This window comes from Pipistrellus hanaki (genome assembly GCF_964339955.1).
Source record: "Pipistrellus hanaki genome assembly, chromosome: X".
NCBI classification, from domain to species: domain Eukaryota; kingdom Metazoa; phylum Chordata; class Mammalia; order Chiroptera; family Vespertilionidae; genus Pipistrellus; species Pipistrellus hanaki.
In genome coordinates this window covers 94,032,849-94,058,730 of record NC_140524.1, presented here as the reverse complement: position 1 = coordinate 94,058,730, position 25,882 = coordinate 94,032,849, and the positions used below count along the sequence as shown (strand labels likewise).

The window sequence follows — 25,882 nt, the reverse complement described above, 5'->3', positions numbered from 1 at the left end:
CCACTCCAGGCTACAAAGTTTCAATTATAGAAAGTAAACAAATCCAAACAGAAATGGAAGCAGCCACAGAGCGAGCAGAAGGCTTGGCTCCGCTCCAGGCTACAAAGATTCAATTGTAGAAGGTAAACAAATTCCAGAATCCAGGGCCTCCACTTGGGTCACCAGGGGGTGTGGCTGGCCTGCAAACCACCACAGGCCCCTCGCTCAGGCTGCTCCATGCCCCAAGGGAACCCCCACCCTGATCCAGGACACCCTCCAGGGCAAGCCATCTGGCCCCCACCCATGCACCAGGCCTCTATCTTATCTAATAAAAGAGTAATATGCAGATTGACCATCTCTCCAACACACAAGATTGCTGCTCCCATGCGGTCAAAGATCCTGCCCCCATGTGGACACAAGATGGCCACCACAATAGGGGAGGGCAATTGGGAGGGATCAGGCCTGCAAGGGAGGGCAGTTGGGGGTGATCAACTGTGCAAGGAAGGCAGTTAGGGGTGACCAGGCTGGCAGAGGAGGAAAGTTGGGGGCAAACAGGCTGGCAGGGGAGCAGTTAGACATCAATCAGGCTGGCATGGAGGTGGTTAGGAGGTGATCAGGCTGGCAGGCAGAAGCGGTTAGGGGCAATCAGGAAGACAGGCAAGCAAGCAGTTGGGAGCCAGCAGTCCTGGATTGTGAAAGGGATGTCCGACTGCCCAGTGGGATTGGGACTAAACGGGCAGTCAGACGTCCATTAAGGGGTCCCAGATTGGAGAGGGTGCAGGCTGGGTTGAGGCCCCCCCGCCCGGGCACAAAATTCATGCACTGGGCCTCTAGTACACACACACACACACACACACACACACACACACACGCACAGACACACACTGACTCGCCAGATTATTATGTGTTCTGGCCACTCAATGTAGTCCTGAACACATCTATCATTGCACTTAAGGCACTGTCCTATTAAATTAACTGTGAACATTTCTGTTTCCCCTACCAGTCTATGAGCATTCTGATCACCTATACAGCAACAACATACTGTAAAGCTAATTTTTCTGATCAAAGGATATAACTTGGGTCAGCTCATTAGTAGTATTCAAAATACATTTGATGAATAATAAGTTTATATGTTCTTCATTAATATCTTATAAGTGCACCAGAAAATTTCCTGATGGGCTAGGGCTTAATGTGTTAAGAAAACTAGGTTTCCTAATCTAGATGGGTTCTGGGATTTTTATTAGACTGATTAATATAGCAGAGAATACCTGGAAAGAGCCCTTAAAAACCATATTGGGATAACCTCAACTTGATCCAATTTTTTTTTCACCCAGAAATGATTGCTGTGAATCTTGGTCTGGAAAGGACATGACTTGATTTAATACAGTTGAAGTTAGAGGCAGAACAGCAATGAAAGGTTTATCTTAATTGAATTATAGTCTCTGAGTGCTTTTCCCTGATAATCTAAAAGTGAGATTTGGCCCAGAATAACACACTGAAGGCCCATTTACTAGTATAGTTAAAGGTCTCTTCCTACTTGCTTCTCTAACTACTGGCGGCATAGAAAGATTGTTATCTGGTCGTTGGTTACATCAAAGGTTTTGGTTCTGTATTCATTTTTTAATTCATTACTTTTAGTTGAATTACACTGCAAGGTAATAAAAACATTTTTCCCAGAAATTTTGCTAAGCTTTCTCTGAATCAAGTTTTAGATATAGTTCTTGAGAATAACTTGTGTTTTATCACTACTAGTCTTATCAGAACTGCCTAAGGTTTCTGAATGAGGTATATACAACTTGTCCGCCATAGAACGCCTGCTTTTAAAATTATAGAATAGGCAGGTGAAGGTCTGGGGTGGAGGGCTGGGGAGATTGGTGAGGGGAACCAAGGGGCGAATGGGGGCACTTCTGTATTACTCTCAACAATAAAATAAAATTTAAAATATTATAGGAATGATCTGAGCAAAACTAAGTAGAAAAAAAGGGGGCTCTGTTTCAGGACATTGACTACCCTCATAGCTGTTCTCTCTGTGTTGTCACTTCTCACTAATCATTCAAACACGAAAGATAAAAGAGAGAAAAATAAGTTTGATAAAATATTACTCATTTTAAAAATCAAGAAAACTAAAAATTAAACAGACAGCTAGAGCAAAACAACCAAACACTATAAAGCAAACTGGGAAAATCACCAGAACTCTGCAAGACATTTTGTCTAAATGTTATATAATTTTTTAAAAACACATTAAAATACATCTTTCATGGAAAGCCTGAGGTCTCCTGCAGAGCAAGCTTCTTAGCAGGAGAAATGGGAAATGAAAATTGAGGCCCCTATCACATAAACTATGTTGAAAAATGTGAAGATTAAAAGGATTAACTTTGTAGCTCTCTAAGAAATATTCATATTATGCAGTCCTGTCTTGGGACCCAAAGAGACAAAAGCTTAAAGGTCCTTTCAATGGAGGGCTCCTCCCTATGGGACCCAATCCCTAAGAGTCAGATCCATTGAACATCTAGATTCCAGTCAGAGGACCTTTGTAAATTCCATGTCTGAAGTACTTAAACTCATTATATACACTCTAAAATCTTAATCGGAAATACTTTAGTCAACAGACTTTAACTTTAGATTGAGATCTAGAGGGAGAATAAAAAGACGAAATGGTAACAACTGAATTCAAAATGATTTAAAGTGATTTATTTTGATAGGTTGCAAACACCTCACAAGTTATATGTCTCCAATTAATTTAATTAATGTACTATTTCGCTTCTGCTTGCTTCCAAAAACAATCCAAGTCAGCTTCCAAAGAAAGATTTGCCTTTTATATCTAGACTGTTGAAGTATGTGTGACATCATGCCATTTAGCATGTTATGTTTTCATATGTATTTTGTGACAACATATCTTTTCTTCTAATCTTAGAAATTGTATTGTGCATTAAGAGAAAGTAAAACTAAGCTGCTGAAGTTTGCATCTAATCACACTATACTACACTTACAAAAATGGGCCAAAATTAAGCTGCCAAAGTTTGTACATAACCGCATTAAATTATAGTTACAAAAATGGGGCAATACATTAACATTTTAATAATAGGCAAATTAATATCAACGATAGTTTATTTTAAAAATTGTGGAAAGAAAAATGCAGAAAAGATTTAGCTGAGTCATTTGGAGTTAAAAGTGTGAAGGCAATGATAATTTAATCCTTTCATATTTCTTCTCCCCAAATCAAGAATATTAGAGTAAAAATCCAGTTATGTTCTGAACAAATTAAGTAAAATAATTAATACCAAGTATAATGTCAAAACAAAAGATGGTTTTTTTAAAAAAATGTTTTTTTAAGGAAACTTCAAGAAGAAAGGCGTAGGATGAATACCTAAGGCCTTGGTGACTCCACAGCCATCTTTTGACTATAAATCTTAGAACTTTTTATAGTTATCTCAGATGACTAGACTAAACAAATTCCCTGAAACATAAATAGGAGAAGAACATGTACAACTTAATTCTGATGTAGGGTGTTCTTCAAAATCCTCTTTATATGTCTTTTTCCCATCTCTTTTATTTTTATTGCATCCTGTTCTTTGGCATTTGTTTTGATTGATATTCTGTTCATTATGCAAACATCTCTCTTTAAACTTGCTTGCAATATGATGAATAGTCTGGTTGCTTGTCATGCAAGCCCAGTCAGGATGTGCAGTTTGATGTTTCAGCCAAATTTGTTCACTTCCTACATTGCTGGTTAGGTACTGATCATGAATACCCATAGCAACCATCGGACTCCTTTGTAGCTAACTTTATGATAACATTCAATGGGCCTTTCCCTTCCAAAGTACTATTCTTTTTGTGACACTGATATAACCCTTCTTACTACCGTGTTTCCCCGAAAATAAGACATCCTCCGAAAATAAGACCTAGCGCATGGAAAGATAAGACATCCCCTGAAAATAAGACCTAGCGCAACTTTGGGAGAAAAAAATTAATATAAGACACTGTCTTATTTTCGGGGAAACAGGGTAGTTTTAAAAGTTCATATTCTGGAATCGCCTTAACTTAGTATTACAATCATGTGTCATGACCCCAGCAAATTTACTTAATCTCTTTAAGCCTTATTCATTAACTTATTCAATATTTATTGAACTATGTGTAATGGGCTCTGGGGATAGGAACTGAGTGTGATAGCCAAGGTTTTCTCATCTGTAAAATGTGGCTAATGAACTGTTTTGAGGGTGTGCGTAAATTACTTAGTACAGTGCTCAATTAATGTTCATTATTATTCGCATTATTATTTTGATAAAATTACTTTTTAACATCTATGACTGTAACCTCTAATGATTCCCAACGCATCCATTCCATTATGTTTCTGGACCCAAAACTACTCTATAAATTACTAATGCTGGGAATGATCTTTTCTAGAAATATTGATGCAATGTGTGAGACTCAGGCACTCCAAAATACCTTTCATACTTGGTTAGCCAAGAGATCATTGCAAATCGCAATCTAGATTATGAATGGTGTTATGCCCGTATCCTCTGCGCATAGACTTGTCTAGATAATTCTTTCCAAAATCTCCCACATGCTTTAAAGTTTGGGTTATTAGAAAAATAAACATGTCTACAGACAGACCATCTTAAGTTTTACTTGGTTTGTATCACTAGCTTGAAAATATCAAAATACTGTGGTTTCAGCACTTCGTGTTGGGGGGCGGAGGCGGGGGGTGGATGTGAACTCATGTCCGTTGAGAAATGTGGCAGTTATGCTGCATCTCATGCAACTGAACTAGAGAAGATGGATTACTGCAGGAACTGGCAAATCTTGTTGACATTATTGAAATGGTTATGGGAATGAAATGAGTTTCTGCTTATTGAACACAGCTATTTAAGGGTGACAAAGAGAACCTATCAATGCGGTGGTAGAGTTTGCATCTAGACTTTATAAGATTAATTATTTGTGGTCTAAAGTGACGCTTCATCAGGCTGTCTTTGACTCGGGGCTGTATAGCAAGTGAAGCACCTAAGTTTTGAAGAATCACGTTGCGTGTCCCCCCTTTGGTTCTCTACAGGGAATAGCTGGAAACAAAAGGGCAACCTCTAAAGCAGATACTGGGCGTTCGGGAGTTGGAGGAAACCCAACACGGAGCCCTTCGAAAAGCACGTGGGACCGACCTGTCTCGGTATCACCTGGACCTCATTGGCAGGTCCAGCCCTGCACCGGCTCTCCGCCTCCCCATCTCTGCTTTGCTGGCGGGCGAGCCCGGTTCCCGCCCGCGGCATTCCACGCCTCCGTCTCCAAATGTGTGCGCGGGGCTCGGGAACCACCTCGGGAGCCCACTCCGCAGCGGGGAGGGCGGGAGCGAGGAAAGCCCGGGCTCCGGCTGTCACCGGGCACTCCGCGGGGTCCCCACCCCACGGCGGCGCTGCAGCAGGTACCTCCTCGGCAGCCTCAGCAACTGGTGGGCGGCCGTCTGGCCGCCGTCGCGTCCGCTCCGAGGCCCCTTCGGAGGAGCCCTGCTCCCGCCCGGGGCACCTAAGTGACTGACCGGGGCTCAGGCTCGCGCCGCCGCCGCCTCCGACGCGGCCGCCGCGCACGCGCTCCTCCTCTCGCGCGCTCCTGTCCCGGGGCGGGAACACGGGCCGGCGGCGCCCGCACCTGCCTGACGGAGAGGCGGCCCCCGGGCGGGCGGCTCCGGGCTCGTGCCGTCGCGCGCGCACGCGCACGCGCACGCGCCCCCAGCGCGCCCGGCGTCGGCCCCGGGGGCGGGACCGCGCGGCCGCGCGCGGGCGGGGGGCTCGTGGCGCGCGCGCCCCGCACCCGAGGGCTGCGGCGAGATATTTTGGGTGGCAGGAGGCCCCTCGTCATTTCCGCCGTGCGGTCGGTCGTGCCGGCCGGGGCTCCACTCCCGCGCGCGAGGCGAGCGGGCAAGTTGGCTGCGGGCGGGCGGCGGCGGCGACGGCTCCTTCCAGTGGCGTCGCTGCCCTCGGCGGCGCGAGCCATGAACTGAAGCCCCGGAGGGACGGACCCCCCGAAGGGAGTGGCGGAGCCGCCGCCGCCACCTCGGCTGGGACCGAGAGGCGCAGGGGTCGCGGCGCGTGTCCCCCCCGGTCGCCGCTCCCGCCGCCGCCGCTGCCCGCCTCGCGCTGAGAGACGTTGCAGCCTCCAGACTCGACACAAAAGCCGCTTTCTCCGTCCGAGCGGCCCGCCGGCGGGGCGCCCCACCTGAAGGCGGCTCGCGCAGACAGCCCAGTTGGTTTTGTGTCCGAGCTCCGCACCCCACGCGGACCCGACCCCGCGCTCATGGCTCTGATCATGGAACCGGTGAGCAAATGGTCTCCGAGCCAAGTGGTGGACTGGATGAAAGGTAAGGACCGCGGTGCGGAGGGCGAGGCAGCACTCGGGTGTGGGGTCCGGGCGCGCGGGAGGGAAGGGACGGCTGAGCCCGCCCTCGGGGCTCCCACAGACCGATCTGGGGGTGCGGAGGGGCGGCGGGGGGTCCCCCGGAGCCGGTAGGGGCTCGGGATCCCGCTCTCCTATTGTCTCCCGCCCGTGGCTGGCCGGAGAGGGACGCGGGGAGCGCGGGAGCATAGGGGGGTGGAAGCCCTGCTGCGGAATCCCAGCGCAATCCAGGCGCATCTCGCCCGCTTCCCGACCCCCCTGGGCGTCCCCAAACCGGGGAGACGTGTCGACCCCCAGTCTTTCCCCCCAGGGAGGAGCCCCCGAGGGACCTGCTTGGCCGATCGCCCCTGCAAGAGCCCCTTTGTTCCCGGGAAACCTGATGCCCTCTCGGTAGCCGCCCCTGCCAGGTGCCTTTCCCAGCGCCAACTCTCCTGGCAACTTTTAAGCCCACATAACGGGGCCTGGACGCAGCCGCCCCGGTTTGGATCGGGGAGCAGACCCTCTCCCCCAGGTCGGGCTGAGGATGCTCGCGGGATGCTCTACTTTTGGAGGGGAAAACGGGCTTCCCCTGGGACAGCATCCGTGCTCGTGTCTGTGGGCTCCCTCCAGCTCTTCACCCCGCATCCTTCCCTTCCTCCGCTTCTGGCCAGTTGAGGCTTTGGATCTCAGGGCTTCTGGGGGGGCTGGATGCCAGGTGAGAGGTAATGCGCATTCAAATTCCTCCTCATTTCTTCCATCTTGAAGGCTCCCCCCCACCCCCACCCCTTTTCCCTGGCAGTTTCTAAGTGCCATACTTATACACACTCGCCCTCCTGGTCGCAATTGTGGGCTTTTCTCTAGTCCCTGGGCTTTCCTGCCTCACTATCTCCCTCTGTTGTCTGAGTTAAGGGGCCTGTAGAGGATCTCTTCCCCCCCCCCCCCCTTGCTCACGACTAGACTAAAGCTCTCTAACCCCCTCCCATCCACCCCCCCACCCGTGCCCTAAGATTCCTAAGGTTTTGGGAATGCTGACAGGGAATGAATGGAACTGAATAAATGACTCCTGGCCACACTTGGGAGATGTTACAGCTTTGCTTGTGGTTTTCCCAGGCACAGACTCAAGGTAGATTAGCCTGGGGACCAAAGGCTTAGCATTTGTGAAAAATGTGCCTGCTGTAAGGAGAGAGCCCTTCTTAGGGATTGCTTAGCAGCCAGACTTTCCAAGATCCAGGTACTTTAGAAGGAAAGGTGAGGGCGATTGGAAGTGATTGGGAATGCCAGAGAGAAGCAATTTTTTCTCTCTCTCTTTTCCCGAACCTTTTCAGCTTCTTGCTTATTCTTGTGGATTTTCCTTTATCCATTTGCTTTCCTTCTAGTCCCTTACATGCCCATGGATCCCTTGTTTACTTCCTTTTTCTTTTCTAACCTATAGAAAGTGCTTGGTAACTGCAAAGCACAGTGCAATGGGAGTGTGTTTCGTTAAATGGAATTCGTGATCTATTGACTGCCCCCCTGTATGCGGTGCATTGTGCTAAGGTGTCGTGCCATGGGTGCCATGACTAAGACATCGTCCTGCAGTGGCTCATCTTTGCTGTTTCTCCTTCTCTTTTCGTATTTGCTATTGAAATTCTGCTTTCCTAGATTCCCACCAGCCTCCCCCCCCCCTTATTGTCAGATACCCACAAACATCTGTCTTCTCTGGATCTCTCAGTCGTAGAAGAAAGAGCAGGATATATTCAAGAAGCGAGCATTATTCCTTTAAGCCCTTTCTTTGAATTTGGCCTAAAAGGTGGCTTTAGTTGGAGTCTGTTTCTAAAATTCTCAAAGCAAAGCTGTCTTGGCTCCATGGGAGTCGGGTTACCTTCCAGACTACCTCTCACAGATTCCCATGATGCTTGGACTGAGTGCTGCGTACTCCATCTTCTTCACCTCCCACCCGCCCAGCACAGCCTTGCAGTTTCCCCTGCCTCTACAGTTCAGGTCCCCTGAAACAAGTAGAACATATGATGAACATGTTCTGACACATGTCAGTACCCCAGTACACTAGTCCTTTCAAAATCTCTCCAGCCTAAACTGCAGCTTCTTTGAAGTTAGCCTAGCATCTTTAGCTGCCGTTTGAATGACTGTTATATTCAAGTGGAATGAATTTTCATACCTGTTGGTGACATTTTTTTTGAGCTATTTGAAAAGGTTAGTGAGGTTGCCAAGATGGATTTGTGTATCCTTGTACACGTTAGACTGGAAGAGATTTAACTGATGTCATCTGTATTTTTCAAGTCCAAACTGCTTACTGATGAAATTTCTATAAATTTTACAGAAATGTGATTTGAGGCATCAGAAAATGAGATTGATAAGTAGTTGGATGAAACGAACATTTTCTCAACTTATAACTTACACCGTTATCTAATAAATTTCCCCCTTTTTACACTTTCCCCAGAATAGTTTACAAAACACATTTAGAACTACATTTCACCCTTTCCTCAGATGCAATAATGCTTAAAAGTCAACCAATTTGGGTTGGCTTTGGAATGTTAGTCTAGCTTTGGAATGGCTAAACTTCATTTCATGTTGTGTAACATGTGTGTTATTAAGGCAGTACCAAAGAATGAACAGGACTTTGGTACAACTGAAACACTGTGGAAGTTAAGCATGCTCCTAATATAATGGTTTCATCATCCTTAATATTTAAAGCATATAGCATATGCATTCAACTAGTTCCAATCCTAAATAGTTACAACTCGATATAGTAAGGCACATGATTTATGCTCTTTCTAGGGTAGTTTTCTCTTTCGTAAATAGAAAAGGAACCATTAAGCACATAATAGGAGAGACATACATTTATACTCCCAGACAATTTATATAAGTGGTCTAGAAACTCAGTAAGCGGAGAGGGAAAATGAAGGGGGCGGGAAACAAGCTGACAAGAATATTAAGCTGCGGTAGCATATATTCAAGATTATTTATAAAGGACCAGTTATACATTGCAATTCATTTTGACCTGCTACTTGTTATTATTAAAGTATATTTAAGGGATACAAAATATTAAATTTATGTATTAATTATTGGTGAAGATATAAGGAACCACTTGCATTTTTGCTCACCCTAAATTCCACTATTTCTAAAATATAATACAGAATTTTCTGTTCACAATGAAAATTTGATGTGACAGTGTCAGTGTTAGTTCCAGTAAATATAGGAACTCTTCATGAGTCAGTAAAATAAGCAGTTATATTCCAGATTATCTTGATGGTACCTCAGGCTATTTGAAAATATGGTATATAGACCTTAAAAATGAATTTTACAAAAAAATACTTTTGAGAAAATCAAAATCACTTAGCATTTGAAACTAAATTTCTTTTTTCAATTAGAAATTGCATTCAGTCCTCTTGTGGGTTTGATAAAAATTTAAAATGTAAACCTGTTTACAGTAAATAAAAGCAAAGCAGTTATTGAGGAAAGCTATAGGTAGAAAAGTAGGCCAATAACTTTCTAATTTTTGCTCAGTCTGTTAGTCTAAAATAATTTCTATATGTTCACTTACAGGGCCTGGAAATGCTTCATAATCTGCAGATATTTGAGTCTCCATTTTTATCCTTTGAATGATAGTAAAATCCTCGGAACACTTTAGTGCATCTATTATTAATATTATGATTAATTTTCCTTGCCCGTGTCACACCAAGTAATTCCAGTTTTTTTTCTCACACCTTTTCTAACATTGAAACGCTTTCAAAATATCCACTTGACTAAGATAAAGTTATCTTCTAGAACCAGCTCCTTTCATGAAATTTTCCCAATGATCTTAATAATCCTTTTCTGGATCTAATGAAATGAGATTTTTTTTTTCCAGAGTCAACCAACATGCCCTGCTTTATTACTCTTTTCTTACGGTCTCTGTAACTTAGCTCCATCCATTCTTGTATTATTGTGATTCCTAAAATAATCTGAATTTTAAAGATAGCCTCTTCTCAGAGCATCCCACAATTAACTGCTCTACTTTTCCCCGTTTACTATAAACCATTTTCTGTAAGAAGCGTTCACTGACTTCCAATTTCTGTCCCGATGACTCAGCCATCTTGAGGATAGAAAATGAAATACAAAAAAAGAAGAAGAAAGAAAATGAAATACGTTATTTTAGGTATAAAAAGCAAAGATAAAACCAACGTTTGCATACAACCCTACAAAAGAGGGAAATGCAGCTATGAAATAAGGTCTATTTAGTATAAATCTTAAATTCTATAAAGGAGATTGTTTTATCTGATAAGATGAAGTTTTGACAGATACAATGCTTTTCAGTATTTTCCCCCTCATAGAATCCAGAGATGAGGTTGACATATATATTAATTGGATGAATGAAAATGTCAAAATTTTGAATTAACCATTCTTGAGAGAGAGATCAGAAATAATTCTGACAGGAACTTGAGAAAAAGATATGATCAAATTGGTCATATCACTTCCTTTTAAAAAATTAGTTTTATTCTGATTTGCAATGTGACCAGACAGTCACCAACAATTACCTACTTTGAATTTGACATTTTTGGAATGGGAATTCTTGTCATTTTACCCAAAAATGAAATTTACCTTTTCAATATATAAAGTTTAGTTCACAAGAAACATTATTTTATTTATAGCGTCATTAACGTCTGCTCTTTAAGTTAAACACTCAGGTTTAATGCAGATTAAGAAAAAAGAGTATGTGCATATGTATATGTATATGTATATGTATATGTATATGTATATGTATTCTGGTCCTTATAGATAATGAACAGTATTTTAATGGATTGTTTTAAATAAATTATTCCCTGCTTTGGGGGAAATTAATCTCTGTAAGGATTAGCAGTGATGTTGACAAACCTACGCCAAGACAGAGACGGGTACCAAATGTGATCAAATATTTCGTGTTAAGGTTTCATATGTATACAATCGCCAGTGAAAAGTGAAGATGATGATTTTACTAGATAAGGAAAGATCCATAGGGAAGGTGGTATTTTAGCAACTGCTTAAGCAATTTAATTAAGGCATATTCTAAGAAGGGTGTACTCTAAATGTTGAGGCACAGCAAGAGACTAAAACTGTGATGGGGTGATTAACCACAGGGCGGGGTTGTGTCTACTGTTTGCTGGATGGGAGGGGAAAGGTGGGCAGTAGAAGGAAAGTGAGGGAGGAGCAATGAGTAGGTGGCACAAAAGTACGAGAACAAATCTGCATTTTACAAAAACAATAAAAATCTCATCATGTCCTGACTTTAAATAAATACCACATTATAAAACTTTGCCTGCCAAAAATAAGCCCACAAAGAATGTGTATTGAATTGGTACAGCTGTTTCAAATCTGTTTCTCAGGGATAATTTGGAAATAATGTTAAAATGAGTTTTTTTGAAGATTAATTACATCACTAACATTATGTTGTTGGATATTTAGAATTTTACTGACCCAAATTCTTACATGAAAAATGAATACAGGCTTTTAAATATTAATGCTGTTCTTAAACCAATGATAAGTTATAATTTTCATTTACAGCACAGTGACCTCAGATTAGGACTTAATTTGTTCTTAATGACATTTTTAGCTTTCTACGTGACTTGCCTATAGCACCCCACACACAAGGCTTATTGTGAAAGGTGAAGGATTAGCTTCTGTAAAGAGTCCTGGAAGGATGGATCATCTGGACTAATTTATAAGGGGAAGAGGGGAGGGAGGGTCAGTAATTTGAAAAAATATAGACTAAAGTTTTTTATGTTTTATATTTGTCATGGTTTAGTGTCTGGCTAAAGAACAGCAAATGTAGTGTTCAATTATGAAATCCTGGTATTGAATAACATTCAGTGAGTGAATTCACATTATTCGTATATACAGTAGGCCTGTGCTCCTTAAAAATAGTGCATTTCTACGATTGCAGAAGCCAAAACATCGAAAGAAGGCGGAGTTGATTTTTGCTAAGTATTCTAAAACATTTTTATATTAAATCTAACAGAGGTATTATATTTATGTTGTAGAAAGTAAAATTGGCCTGATTGAACAGATGAGACTAAAGGCTTAACAGAAATTTTCGGCTTGCAGCAGGCTACTTTAAGCTGTACCTCCCAGACCTCCCAAGGTTATGAGTCCCTTCAGGATTATGGACATATCAGTGGAAAAGTTTGAGAAGTGGTGATTGCGTTTAGAAAAGATCATATTAATGTACTTTGCTTCCTCTGTGCCTCCTATTGCAAGTGACAAAATATATTTTCAGCCAAGGTCATGATAAACATAGTGTTTTACTTTTGTTTGTTTGTTCAACCTGTAGTCCAGATGGATTTGGGAATGATTCTCACCTGATCCTGTCCTTACACTTCTCACCCTCATTAGCTTCAAAAATTGAATGGCTTCTCATTGTTTTTAGGATAAAGAGCAAAGTCCTTAAAATGGCTGATAAGACTCTTGAAGGTTTGGCTATTGCCTGTAAGGTAGGCTACACCAGCCTTCTTTCTGTTTGCCCAGCATTAGGCCTTTTTGCACTTAAAATGTTTTCTCTTACCTTTGTTCTTTACCCAGTTAAATCTGACTCATCCTTCAGATCCCAATCCTTCTTCCCCCCCCCCCACTCCCAACCCACTGCCTCAGAAAAGCCTTCCCACTTCTCTAAGTCACATCAAATCCTCCATTATATGCTCTCCTGGTGCCATGTATATCTTTTTCCTGTTTGCCAGTTTTATTTTGACATTAGTTTGTATTGTTATTTGATGAAGGCAGGGACCACATGTTTTTTTGCATAACAAGGCAAAAGAAACTATATGATGAAAAGTAGGCACCCAAGAAATATTTTTGGAGTGAAGGAATAAATAAATTTATCCACAGATCTCTGGTCTGTCAGCAAATCTGCTTTTGTAAATGACAATGCATGTAAAATCTCTTATAATTCTCTAATGGATACTTCAGTGCCAAGTCATATATTGTGTGCCAGGATAGAATGAAAGTCGGGTTGCTTTATCCATATTTCATAGTTGTGTAACACTACTAGCCAACTCAGTTATCTAAATCATGGTTTAGATTAATTTTGTTAAGAAATATTAATAATTTCAACAAATTCATAACACTTGTGTTTATGCTATAAATATTATTTGCTGCTACCATTTAATAGTCCAACACAATAGGCAAACATTATTTTTAAAATTAAAACATATCCCTTATCTTAAGCATTTATTTTCTTTCAGACAAATTTTCTAATTGTTTCTTCATTTTAGTGTTTTTAAAAGAACTCTAAGGACATCTATGCATAACCCATAGTCACATACAACAGTGAGGTGATGGCGTGAAGCGGGGGGACTGGGTGGAGGTGGGCAAAGGAGAGGGGGATTGAGACATCTGTAAAGTGTCAACAATAAAACTAAAGTTTAAAAATGTAAATAATTGCCCTGCCTGTGTGGCTCAGTGCTTGACGGTAGACCTATAGACCAGGAGGTCACGGTTTGATTCCCGGTCAGGGCACATGCCCAGGTTTCAGGTTCAACCCCTGGTGTGGAGCATGCAGGAGGCAGCCAATCCATGATTCTCTCTCATCATTGATGTTGCTATCTATCTCTCCCTCTCCCTTTCTGAAATCAATAAAAATAATATTTTTAAAAAATTTTTTAAATCAATTATGCTGAATAACCCTAAAAAAGAAAAAAGAAAAAGAACTAAAAAAATAAGTAACTATATACTATATTTTAAAATGCAGGGTAGATTGAAATTGATAAAATGCCTTAAGTTTATCCTTTTATAAAAGTTAAAAAAAATGCTCATATAAGAAATTAAAATATTTTTTCTCTTGTGAGAAGAAAATATCCTTTATTTTTTAAGTTGGAGAATAAAATGGAAAAATAGCCCTTTAGCTTAATGAGAACCATTATCTTATATTTAATTTTTACTTTACATTTTTATTAATAACCATAAAAATAAGATATTCGAATATGCATTTTAAATCAGCAATTCTTGTATAACTTCCCAGCTCTCCCTGTAATTTTGAAAAATAAATTTTAATATTTAAACCAAATATAAATTTATTTGGACTAATTTTTAAAGGCACTTGTTAACTCTCTCTACGTAGAGAGTTATTGTAAAACGATAACTTATTGAATATAGGTGCCTCTTGCAGATTTAGTGAGTTACATGCTTTTGATAATCACTACTAGGTAAGTTATACAATAGATAACTTCTAATAACGCATGTTCTTTCCCCCAAATTTAGAATGCTTAGAATATAAACTACAGTACATGAAATTTTTAAGACCTTAATATAAGTATGCCAGTCTGTTAACTCTTAATAAAACAATACCTCCAGGCTTAAATATTTTAGTTAGTACTGCAAAACAGGGGATTGCAATTGTGCCCTGATTTGAATTACAAGTAACTATTAAACATGATAGAAATTTGGGGACTTTAAATATGTTTTAGTTTCTTGTTCAATTTAAATTACAATTATTAATTCAAATGGAAGTTTTTTATTATCTTAATCTTACTCTTAAAATTTCAGGAAAGAAAAGCTTGCTGGTATTTGCATAAAATCGTGAATTTTAAATTTTACTAAAGTACCATAACTGCTGTTTCAGTTTTCTGTGTTTATCTGTTGAATATTTTGTCACAACAAAATTGTTTTAAGAACCAAATTTGCCACAGTATTATCAACGATAGCACACTTGTTTGTTTTATATTTACTTGATATTAATGTTCTTGGAAATTAGTCTTATTAGATGGGTTGGACAGTTATCTGATAACATAATAGATAAGAAGAAACCACATTGTTAATTGCCTTTAAAGTATTGCCCAATATTACTTTTTTGCTTGTTAGAACTTTTTATTTTGTTTCAGCCACATCTGCTATTTTTAAAATGGGCTTGAATGTGTTTTTTCAAGTAATAGCTACAAAAAATCAGTGGAAGGCTTAGATCCTGGATTTTACTTTTTTCAAATTGTTTACCAAAGATTATGAAAGATTCTATTTTCTAGCTAGTTGTGAGACTTATTTATACTGTAATTTATTAAGACCTTTTAAAATATATATTTGCCTTAGGCATTTATGCTGAAGGATTAATTTCAACAACATTAGCTGAATTCTTTAATAATTTTGGTATGTTTTATATGTGTATATGGGAGTTTATTTTTTTCCTGGCTGAACAGAAAATTCATATTTTCGTTTTGTACAATTTATATTTGGCTTTCAAAACAAACCACTGGGATATTAAAAACCTATAAAGTGTTATAGAGTTTTTACTAATGGTGCTTAAAACAGACTTGTAGTCCAGTTGCTTTATGGAGCTTATTGTGTAGACCAAGTTCAATATGGAGAGCCAATGCGGATCGCATGGCGAGGTGCCGTGGTGCGAGTTTTGTGGCAGTCTCTGTTGGTATCACTGTTGCATTAAACCAGTGGCAGAAGGTTTCCTCCTGTAGATAGTAGGCTTTCAGTTTAATATTGAATTGTCACACACAGAGAGAAGCTTGTTCTATGGAATATTTAAGACTAAATACTAGTAATTTTTCTTTCTAGTATATCCCTAGACATACTATTTTCAATATATTGTGGTAAAAGAAAATTAATTCAGATCCTCTTTATTTGGGATTTGTGATCATTTCAATAGGCTTCCATTGAAGTTTACTCTTTAACTGTGTGAAGGGTTTGCTGGTCAATCTAATAATGCAAACCAGATGGGAAAGAAATTATTTGACCCAGAAGTACTGTACTTTGCCAGGAGCCATTTCCATACTGTAAATATGCTAGCTATAAATGAGTTGAATTTTTAGTTAGAATTTCTGCACATTCGAATCATTATTTTTTGTTTTGGGGATACTTTTTAAACATTCTCTGATGCAGCTTGGTTCTTCCCCTCATTCAGCCAACTTGGAAAGATCTCATTCACTTCACATCTTTATTAGTAACACTTAAAAGTGAGATAAGGGACAGTTATTAGCAGCGTTTTCAAGGTAAGGCGTAGAGAAGTTAAGCAGCTCAACAGAGATTGTACAGCTGTTCAGTGATGGAATTAGGTTGGGCTTCAATTCTTTTTTTTTTTCTCTACTGGATTGGATTTATACTTTCATGGATGAAGAACACAGTTCAGGTTTGTATATAATTATCTTCAAACTTTATTTTTTTTAAATCCCTGAATTTTCTACCCTTGAAAAATGGGCACCATACAGTATGGGTGTCGAACTCAATCAGAGAAGGGGCCAAAATCTAAAATCCAGCCTAAATCGCGGGCCAAATGGTTTACTGAACAGTCATAAACTGACAATGTCATAAACTGACAGCGGAGTGCAGTGATGACAGCGCGGTGCGGACCACATTGCAAGGCCTGGCGGGCTGGATTTGGCCCGCGGGCCTTGTGTTTGACACATGTGCCATACAGTATATGGTAAAGAACACTGGAATCAGATGCCTGGGTCAGTCATATTCAGGCTCCATTACTTCCTAACTGTGTGATCCTAGAGAAGGAGAGTTTAAGTAACCTGCCAGGTTTTCTCTTTTTTGTACAATATGGGTAGTAATATTACATACTTCATAGAGTTGTGGTGTGTTTAAAATGGTGCCTGGTACCTAGTAAATACATGATAAATGTCATCATCTTTTTTATTTAGAAACAGTGCATTCTGTTGGCAAACTTCAGAGGCAGAACTGATAATAGATTATATTTATTGAGTGCTTACTGTATACTGTGTACTGTGCTACATGCTTTCTCTGCATTATTTAGTGCCTATCCTAACCCTGAAAGGTTCAAATTATCCCTGTTTTACAGATGAAGAAGATTTTGCTTAGAAACATTGAATGACTTTTCCTATATACCCAAATATTTATTGAGCAGGTATTCAATAAGTATTTTGAAGAATGAATAAAGAATAAGTAGAAGAAACAGAATTTGAAAAATTACTAACTGGTTCCAGAATATATAATATTGCCACCTTGCATGGCACCCATTGCCATATATATATCAGAGGTAGATGTTACATGAGAGGAATCCTGAGCATACTTTCAAAGATGTGGATGCCCTTTCCATCAGACCTACCTACTCTAGTGTGTGCTAAGGTGGGCTGTAGTTCTTAGGTCCTTCTGGTCTCTAGCCTGGGTGTGTGTGTGTGTGCGGGGGGGGAGTGGGGGGGATGTGTTGCCACTCAGAATAGGACTTGAGCCATTGAAAAAGATGACATAGCACTATAGTCTTAGTGATATTGTTCTTATTTTGATGTCAGCCCCAGGAGTTTAATGCTGTCTTCTGTTTAGTCTAGACTTGGACAAAAGATCTACCTCAGACCACTGCTACTACCAACCTAGGGCTGAGATATTTAATTCTAAAAGGATTGTCAATAAAAATATGTGGTGCCTGATAATGGACGTCCATAAGCAGCATATGTTTTAGTAGAAGTAATGAATTCTGTTATATTCTTTTGTCCAGATTTACCTAGCAGTGGTTAGTATTGCTATCTGCATTTCATTAGTGTTCCTTTGAATAGCAGATTTTATTCAGTTCATTCCTATAGCTTTGAAAGTCTTACCTACCTACTAAATGTTGTTTTGTTTGGAAACATTTTCACCATAGACCAATAGCATAGTGAATCACAAAAGGAACTTAATTGCTAGTAAAAATTTTACCGTATTCAGTCAAAAAACTTTTGAAATCAATGTAACATATGGAGTGCTCAAGTTGAGTAGAGATGTTTGATCAGTTGAGTACTTGTAAAATGGTACTGATAGGTATAATTCCATCTACATTATACATATCTAAAATTATACATATGGTTTTTCCTGTGTATCTAAAATATATATGTTCTAGCATATACTTAGGAACTTAAAGTCAGATTCATTCAGAGTAAAAACACAGATTATATTTTCTGTTTCTCCTTGTTTTAGTTTAATAGTATTGAGGTGAGTTTTGCTTTAGATCGAAATTTTTAAAATATATTTGAAAGCAACTTCAATTGTTCTTTGTTTGTGGAGAGAATGATTTTTGAAGTCTCACTATGCATGAAAACTACCACAATACCCAGGACAATAGGTATTAAAAATAGCTGTGAGCTATGGTAATTATCAAATATTTTGAAGTGGCCTTAGCCTTGTCCATTTGATTGTATAAAGCACTATTTCTCTGCTAAAGCGTTCATTGTCGTTTAAAACCCATATGAATTGAAGTTAATTTTGGGGATGTTTTTGAGAATTGTATTACTTTCCTTTAAATAATTGTTGACATCCTAAGTTAATAAACACTCTGATAAGAGGAAGACTTTTAAATATGGTAAGACTATAAATCTCTAACAATGTTTCATTTTAAAATGTGTGTAATGTTTAAAGGAAATATTTTCTAATTTTTTTATTTTTTTCAAATGAGGCTGCTTTCCTAGCTAATTCTGCTTATTTAATACTAGAGGCCCAGTGCACGAATTCATGCATGGGTGGGGTTCCTCAGCCTGGCTGGCAGTCTGGGCTTTGTGACTGATGGGAGCCAGCTGCCTGGGGGGAGGGACTATGGTTGGTTGACTGTGGGAGCGCACTCCTGCATTGAGTGTCTGCACCATGGTGGTCAGGGCTCATCATAGCTATTGTACGGTTGTAACAGTTGCTTAGGCTTATATATATATATATATATATATATATATATATATATATATGGTCTTACCATATATAAAAGTCTACCTCTTACTTGTGACCAACACACACAGAGAAAATAAATACAGCAGAATAGTATCTTGGGATCTAGTAACATTTTTTTTCACCACCAAAACACCAGTAATGCGATCACAACAAAATGAAGGTGTATCTCTAAAAACATACTTAAAAAAGGTATACGTTACATACTTACCCCTACAGCACTGTTATCAACCTAAAATCCATTCCTTAATATCTTTAAATATCTAATTGTTCAAGTTTCACAAATCTCATAAATAGTTTATAGATTTTTTTTCTCTTAAATTGGGATCCAGATAGAATCCACACACTATAGTCTACCTTATTCTTTTTTCTGTACATCAATCCTTTGGGACCCAATACTCCCTTTATATAACAGATATCATGTAATGTCTGTTGAAATAAATATATAATATAACCTATCCACTCACATAATTTTTCCCCAAATTTAATAAATATTTATTGCTCAGATTATTACAATTGTTTCTCCTTTTTCCCCTTATAGATCCCTTCCACCCGGTTCCCACCCACCCTCTGCCCTTACCTCTCCCCCATTGTCATCATCCATAGGTGTGTTATTTTAATCCAGTTTCTTCCTGCACCCCCCCACACCCTTTTCTCCCTGATAATTATCAATCCACTCCCTTTCTTTGACCCTGATTCTATTATATTCACCAGTTTATTCTGTTCCTCAGATTTTTAATTCACTTGATTTTTAGATTCACTTGTTGATAGGTATGTATTTGTTGATCATAATTTGTATCTTTAATTTGTTCTTCTTCTTCCTATTCTTAAAGAATACCTTTCAGCATTTCATATAATACTGGTTTGGTGGTGATGAACTCCTTTAGTTTTTTCTTACCTGTGAAGCTCTTTATCTGCCCTTCAGTTCTGAATGATAACTTTGCTGGGTAGAGTAATCTTGGTTGTAGGTTCTCACTATTCATCACTTTGAATATTTCTTGCCACTCCTGTCTGGCCTGCATAGTTTCTGTTGAGAAATCAGCTAGTAGTCCTATGGGTGCTCCCTTATAGGTAACTGTTTTTCTCTTGCTGCTTATAAGATCCTCTCTTTGTCTTTTGCCCTTGACATTTTAATTATGATGTGTCTTGGTGTGGTCCTCTTTGGATTCCTTTTGTTTGGGGTTCTGTGTGCTTCCTGTACTTGTAAGTCTATTTCTTTCACCAGGTGGGGGAAGTTTTCTGACATTATTTTTTCAAATAGGTTTTCAGTATCTTGCAGTCTCTCTTCTTCTGGCACCCCCATAATTCTGATGTTGGTATGCTTGGAGTTTTCCCAGAGGCTCCTTACACTATCTTCAACTTTCTGGATTCTCTTCTCGCTTCTCCAGAGGATTGTCCTTTGCCTCTTTGTATTCCAAATCTTTAACTTGATTCTTGTGATCCTCTAGTCTGCTGTTAGGTATCTGTATAATATTTTTTATTTCAGTCAGTGTATGTTTAATTTCTAGTTGGTCCTTTTTCATATCCTCAAGGGTCTCATTAAATTTATCGGCCTTTTCTAGGAAATTCTTGAAAAACCTTATAACCGTGGTTTTGAACTCTATATCCAGTCTTTTGTTTTCCTCCATTTATTTCCTTTGAGATCTATCTCCTCATCTCTCTCATCAGTGATACTCTCTCATCACTGATGTTTCTTTCTCTCCTTCTCCCTTCTTCTCTGAAATCAATAAAGAAACATATATTTTTAAAAAGTCATGTGGGAAGGAACCACACCTTTTTGGAGAAATGGCAGATTCTAGAACTGGAGAGGGATTATTTAAGGTGAACCTGGAGCATCTTGTAGTGCAAGAAAACAAGGAAGTGCTCAAAGAGGGCATGTTAAAGACTTGAGAGCCATTATGAAAGAGTTCTCAAAGGCTAAAGCTGGAATAATTTGAGCAACAAAAATGGTATTTGGTTATAACTCAGTGTATAAAATAAATATCTGAGAGTCCATATTGATGTAAATAAATGTCTAAATAAAGGAGAGAAAAGAGAAAAATCTCCCATTCAGAGAGTTCCAAATAATTTATATACTCTCCTCTCAAGGAGTTGACACTTAACTCCCCACCCCTTGATTATGGTCTATACTTAAAGACCTGTTTCCAAAGATTAGAAGGTGGGAAGGGGAAACAACTTTACAATGGAGAAACCTAGTGAACACTATATTGGTCAGATGGTAAGGGTTTGCATCATCAGTGAAAAGGCATGTTGATAACATGTACCCTGAATATAAAGTTATGAGAATGGCACTACTCCCGCGTGATCTTCCTCCCCCAAATCCATAACTCCACTCCAAGCATGAGAAAAACATTAGGCAAACACAAAGTTAAAGATATTTTACAAAATATCTGACCAGTACTCCTCCAACTGTCCATGTCATCCAAAACAAGGAAAATATGAGAAAGAGCGCAGCCCAGAGGAGGCAAATGAGACGTGATGATATTCTGAATAGGATCCTGGGACTGAAAAATCACATTAGGAAAAAAAATAGTGAAATCAAAATGGTGTAAAGCTTAGTTAATAGCAATATACCAGTGTTCATTCCTTATTTGTGACAAACTTATCATAATAATGTGAGCTATTAGTAAAGAATATGAATGAGAGATATCCAGGAACTATCTGTACTGTTTTGCAGCTTTTTGTAGTTCTAAAACTATCTAAAACAAAAAGTTTGTGTAAATTTTTAAAAATTGGAATTTACTTCAAATCTGGTAATCACCAAAATAAGCTCTATATTGTATGTGCAATAGTTTTTCTTTGCCTCTCTGTGAATGTTAATAATAAGGCATTTTCAAATACAAACAAAAAAGTAAGGTGAGATACAAGCAGTTCTTCAGTGTGGAATTGTTGCATCCATTGATCTAGCAATCCATTGGAATCCTCAAACTCCTTACAATTCTCACAATATTCCCAGGAGCAACATTGGCCCTGTGTTGGTATCAAGAACCGTTCTGCTTTACTTCCCTGTGTAAACATCATGCTTTTCCACAAGTGGAAAAAAACACACACCGAAAACAATTTTCTTGAATGAATATGCCTTGTTTCCCTTCCACTGAAATTAGTCTTTTACTTTAATATTTTTTAACCTTTTGCTAATCAGGAAATGTGTGTAAGAAAAGGAAACAATGTTCATGGGATAGGATGGTATGGAGAAGACCAAAAGTTAGCTCCATCTCCTTATTTTACTTCACTGCTAACAATCTTGCAGTTGAACTCTGAGATGGAAGATTGTGCTGTTCTAAACTTCTGTTAACCAAGCCCGAAACCCAATGTTCCTTCTAATTGTTGTTTCTGCTTTCTGCAGACACAGTGTCAGAATGTTAAACAAGGTGTGAAAAGTTTTGAGCAAATAAACGTTGGGCTTTATAATAATTGATATTCAGCTGAGTACATAAATGTGTACATAAATATGTCACACACATTTACTTAGGGCAGATATTTGCCTAGGGCAGATAATGCTGAAATTGGATAAGTGACCTTTTCCCATTGCTTTTCTGCAAGAAAGTCAACATTTTTATTTTTATCATTAAATGCAACACCTTATTTACATTGTATTATGGAGTCATACAGTGTGTTGAGTATCTGAGTTTGGATATGAGGGAGGTTATATCTAAAGGCCTCCTTTGGCCACATCTCCAAGAAATTCAATTAGATTTCAAAACAGTACTACTTTAATACTTGTCCTTTATTCCTGTATCTTTTTGGTAAGATCTTCCTTGTTGACTAGTTTATCAGAGTGAAAATTCTAAAAGGAATAATGTCTAATAGTAAGATAAAACTGTGACTAGGAATTTAATGCATTAATCCGATATGTTTTTCTTGCCACAATACTAGTAAATTGAAATGCTATAATTATCACAATTTCAACTTGATTCTTTGTTATTAATCCACTCTGTAAGTGGAGGTTCTGCTGATGTTGATGTGAATGTCTAATAACTGTCTTCTTGTCTTGTTTTCCTGATGTTATGCTCTGTGAGTACGAGCTCGGATATGCATTAATTTGTTATCTGCGAAATGCTTCTGCTTTTTGTACAAAGTATTTCTTCAGCTATGCTCACAGGAATGAAGTAGCATTTGTTTCATTTGTCTGCTTTGTTTTGTTTTAGTAAGGTAAGAATGCTTTGCTTTTAACGAAATCACAAAACAACCTGTGGTGTGGGTAGTGGGTTCAGGCTAGAAGGAATCAAAGGGGGGCGGGGGAGTAATGGGGAACAACTGTAATATTTTCAGCAATACAGATAACTTAAAAATACATAACGTGTTGAGACTACATTAAATATCAAGGATTTGAAGCTGTCTTTGTATATGTGAGTGGAAAGGATGATTTGACTTCCCAAGAGTCTCCACTACCTATTCTAGGATAGAATCTCCCTCAGGATAGGTGGGCGATATTTAGATTGAAGTTCTTTTCACAACTTTCCAGTGTCACTTTCTTAACAAAATTACAAAGGTTTAGGATGACTACATGCTGCAATGATACAGACAGTCTTCTAATAATTAAAAACATAATGTCAGAAGCAAATTGTGTGATTTGCATTACTTAAGAAATACAGATGGCAAGAAGTAGACTTGGAAGCATCTTCGAATGCAGATGGACACGAGTTCTTCAGTGAAGTTAATTAAGGTTAATCATTGTATAGTAACCACTATTTTGTTAGCTGCCATGAATTTAGCATTTTCCTTTCCCAAGTGAAAATGCCAGATGATGCCTTTCAAGGCTGCTGAAAACATCTTTATCCCCTGTAGCCATGCCAAAAGACTCACTTCCCTATCCTACTGTTCTCTTCTTTCATCTCTACATTTTATGCAGATGACTAAAAAGAGATTAAAGGGATAAATATCTTGTAGGAAAGACTGTATGTAGAAAATAATACAAATTATCTGTAGGATTGAGTTGGAACTACAAGTCTCTCAAGTTGCGGCCCCACCTCACTTATGTCTTGTGTTTGCTGTGTGTGTTTAACTCATCTCTTCAATTCTCAAACCCTCAGGTTTGTTTTGTGGTTGTTGTTTTTGTCTAAAAATGGGATTAGGAAAATGTGCTTTGTAGGGAATTCTGAAGAATAATTAGTCAAGATACATTCCAGATAGAAATGGAGTAACATTTTGACACTGGCAAAATAATTGTTTATTAATTAAATACTGAACAGGATTCAAATATCATTATGGAGAAGGGTTTTTTAAGGATTCCAATTAGAAATAAATTACTGAATATACTAGTAGCTCACATAAATTTGCCTTCAGACATGGTATACAAAGAAGAGTATACTGATTTAAAAATGTATATGGAGTAAAAATTTCAAGAGGCTGGCTCTCTCTTGAGAACTCTTTCCCTCTTACTAGCTTCTGTCTTCTTTGTACCCTAACTTTTCTAACAGCTTTATTGTAGCATTTCTTTGCACACCATTTTTTTTCCTTTGAGTCCAAGGATTACTTAAGTAATTCTGCATAATTATTAGAATGGTATCTCTCTCTCTTCCTACAGGGAACTCAATACAAGGGTCATAAGGCATTGCTGTTGATGTCTCTGCCAACCCTAAGCAGATAAACACCTCATCTTAGTAGTAGACCCCTGCATATCATGATTCCTTGTTCTCAGCATTATTTTACCAAAAGGTTCATGATCATTGAAATTTCATTTCTCAGGCTTTGTCAGAATTTTATCATAAAAAGTCATGTACACTGTGATCAAAATTGTTAAACACTGAATCTGCGCAGTGAAAATGACAGGTACTTATAAGCACTAGAGCTTCATTTAAGTGATAAGAATGTATTGACTTTTCCTAGAAGAAATAGTCAATTGTAAGAATGAAATGAACCAATTCAGTAGAGCTTGGATCACTGAAAACAAGAGAGAATCAATGGCAAAACAATGCCTTTTCTCATTCATGTGTCACAAGTGGTATTTGGATTGAGGATAATTGAGAAGCATTAGCCTACAAATTAGTTTTCATCTTGTATAGAATATTGTATGGAATGGTTGTTGGAAAGTGTACTTGCCCAAAACTAGTATGCTGGCTTTTTTTTAATTACCAGAAGTTTTGTTTTTCTTGTTAGGTTTCCCATTTTGACTTACATTTGTGTTTTCCTTCGGAAAATGGGCTACCTATCCAACTCATATAAAATTTGGTAGAATTTTTAAAATATAAAAATTAAGAGTTTTGTTTTCATCATTATAACGTGACGGCAATGTTGATATTAAAGCTTTTGAGAAATATCTTCTTTCACCATGATTTTGTTGTCATTGCTACTTCCTCCATCTTTTTTATATTGATATGTTTCTAAATGACAGGACAGCAACATGACATATTTTATTTCATTCAAACTTTGGATTTTGTTTGGGGGGTGGGGGGTCAGCTCTGAGCCATTTATAACTCTTTTTATTTTAAATCATGTAAATTTTAAACTAAATGAATGCCAAAAATAAAATTTAATTTAAAAAATGAAAGATAGCCGGGACCGGTTTGGCTCAATGGATAGAGCGTCGGCTTGGGGACTGAAGGGTCCCGGGTTCGATTCCGGTCAAGGGCGTGTACCTTGGTTGCGGGCATATCCCCAGTAGGGGGTGTGCAGAAGGCAGCTGATCGAGGACTCTCTCTCATCGATGTTTCTAACTCTCTATCTCTCTCCCTTCCTCTCTGTATAAAATCAATAAAATATATTTTTAAAAAATAAATAAAATAAATAAAAAATGAAAGACAGCATTGACATCAAATGGCTGAAACAGCTTTACTTGCATCAGAGTTACCTAGGGTAAATATTTGGATTTCTGCATTCCTTTGCTATAAAAATACGTCAGGTGGTATGTTCTCTTTTAAAACTCTAATATTATTTTATTCTAATTTTTTCATTGATTTGCTTTTTTGGTTTAGAAGCAATGAGTGATGGCCATTCTTGATTTTCTTTA

General features: G+C 38.7%; 1 protein-coding gene across 5 annotated transcripts in view; it reads left to right on the top strand.

Annotated features, from left to right (window-relative positions):
• The first annotated feature begins 5,707 nt into the window (after positions 1-5,707).
• Positions 5,708-25,882, top strand: part of CNKSR2 (connector enhancer of kinase suppressor of Ras 2) — a 240,265-nt gene continuing 220,090 nt past the window's right edge. The window contains exon 1 of one of the 5 annotated variants that reach the window (XM_084869474.1): positions 5,708-6,325. In XM_084869474.1, the coding sequence (XP_084725600.1) occupies positions 6,262-6,325 (64 nt within the window). In that variant the 5' untranslated portion in view covers positions 5,708-6,261. The remainder of the gene's footprint in view (positions 6,326-25,882) is intronic. The other 4 variants (XM_084869473.1, XM_084869471.1, XM_084869470.1 and 1 more) reach the window with 4 other exon arrangements.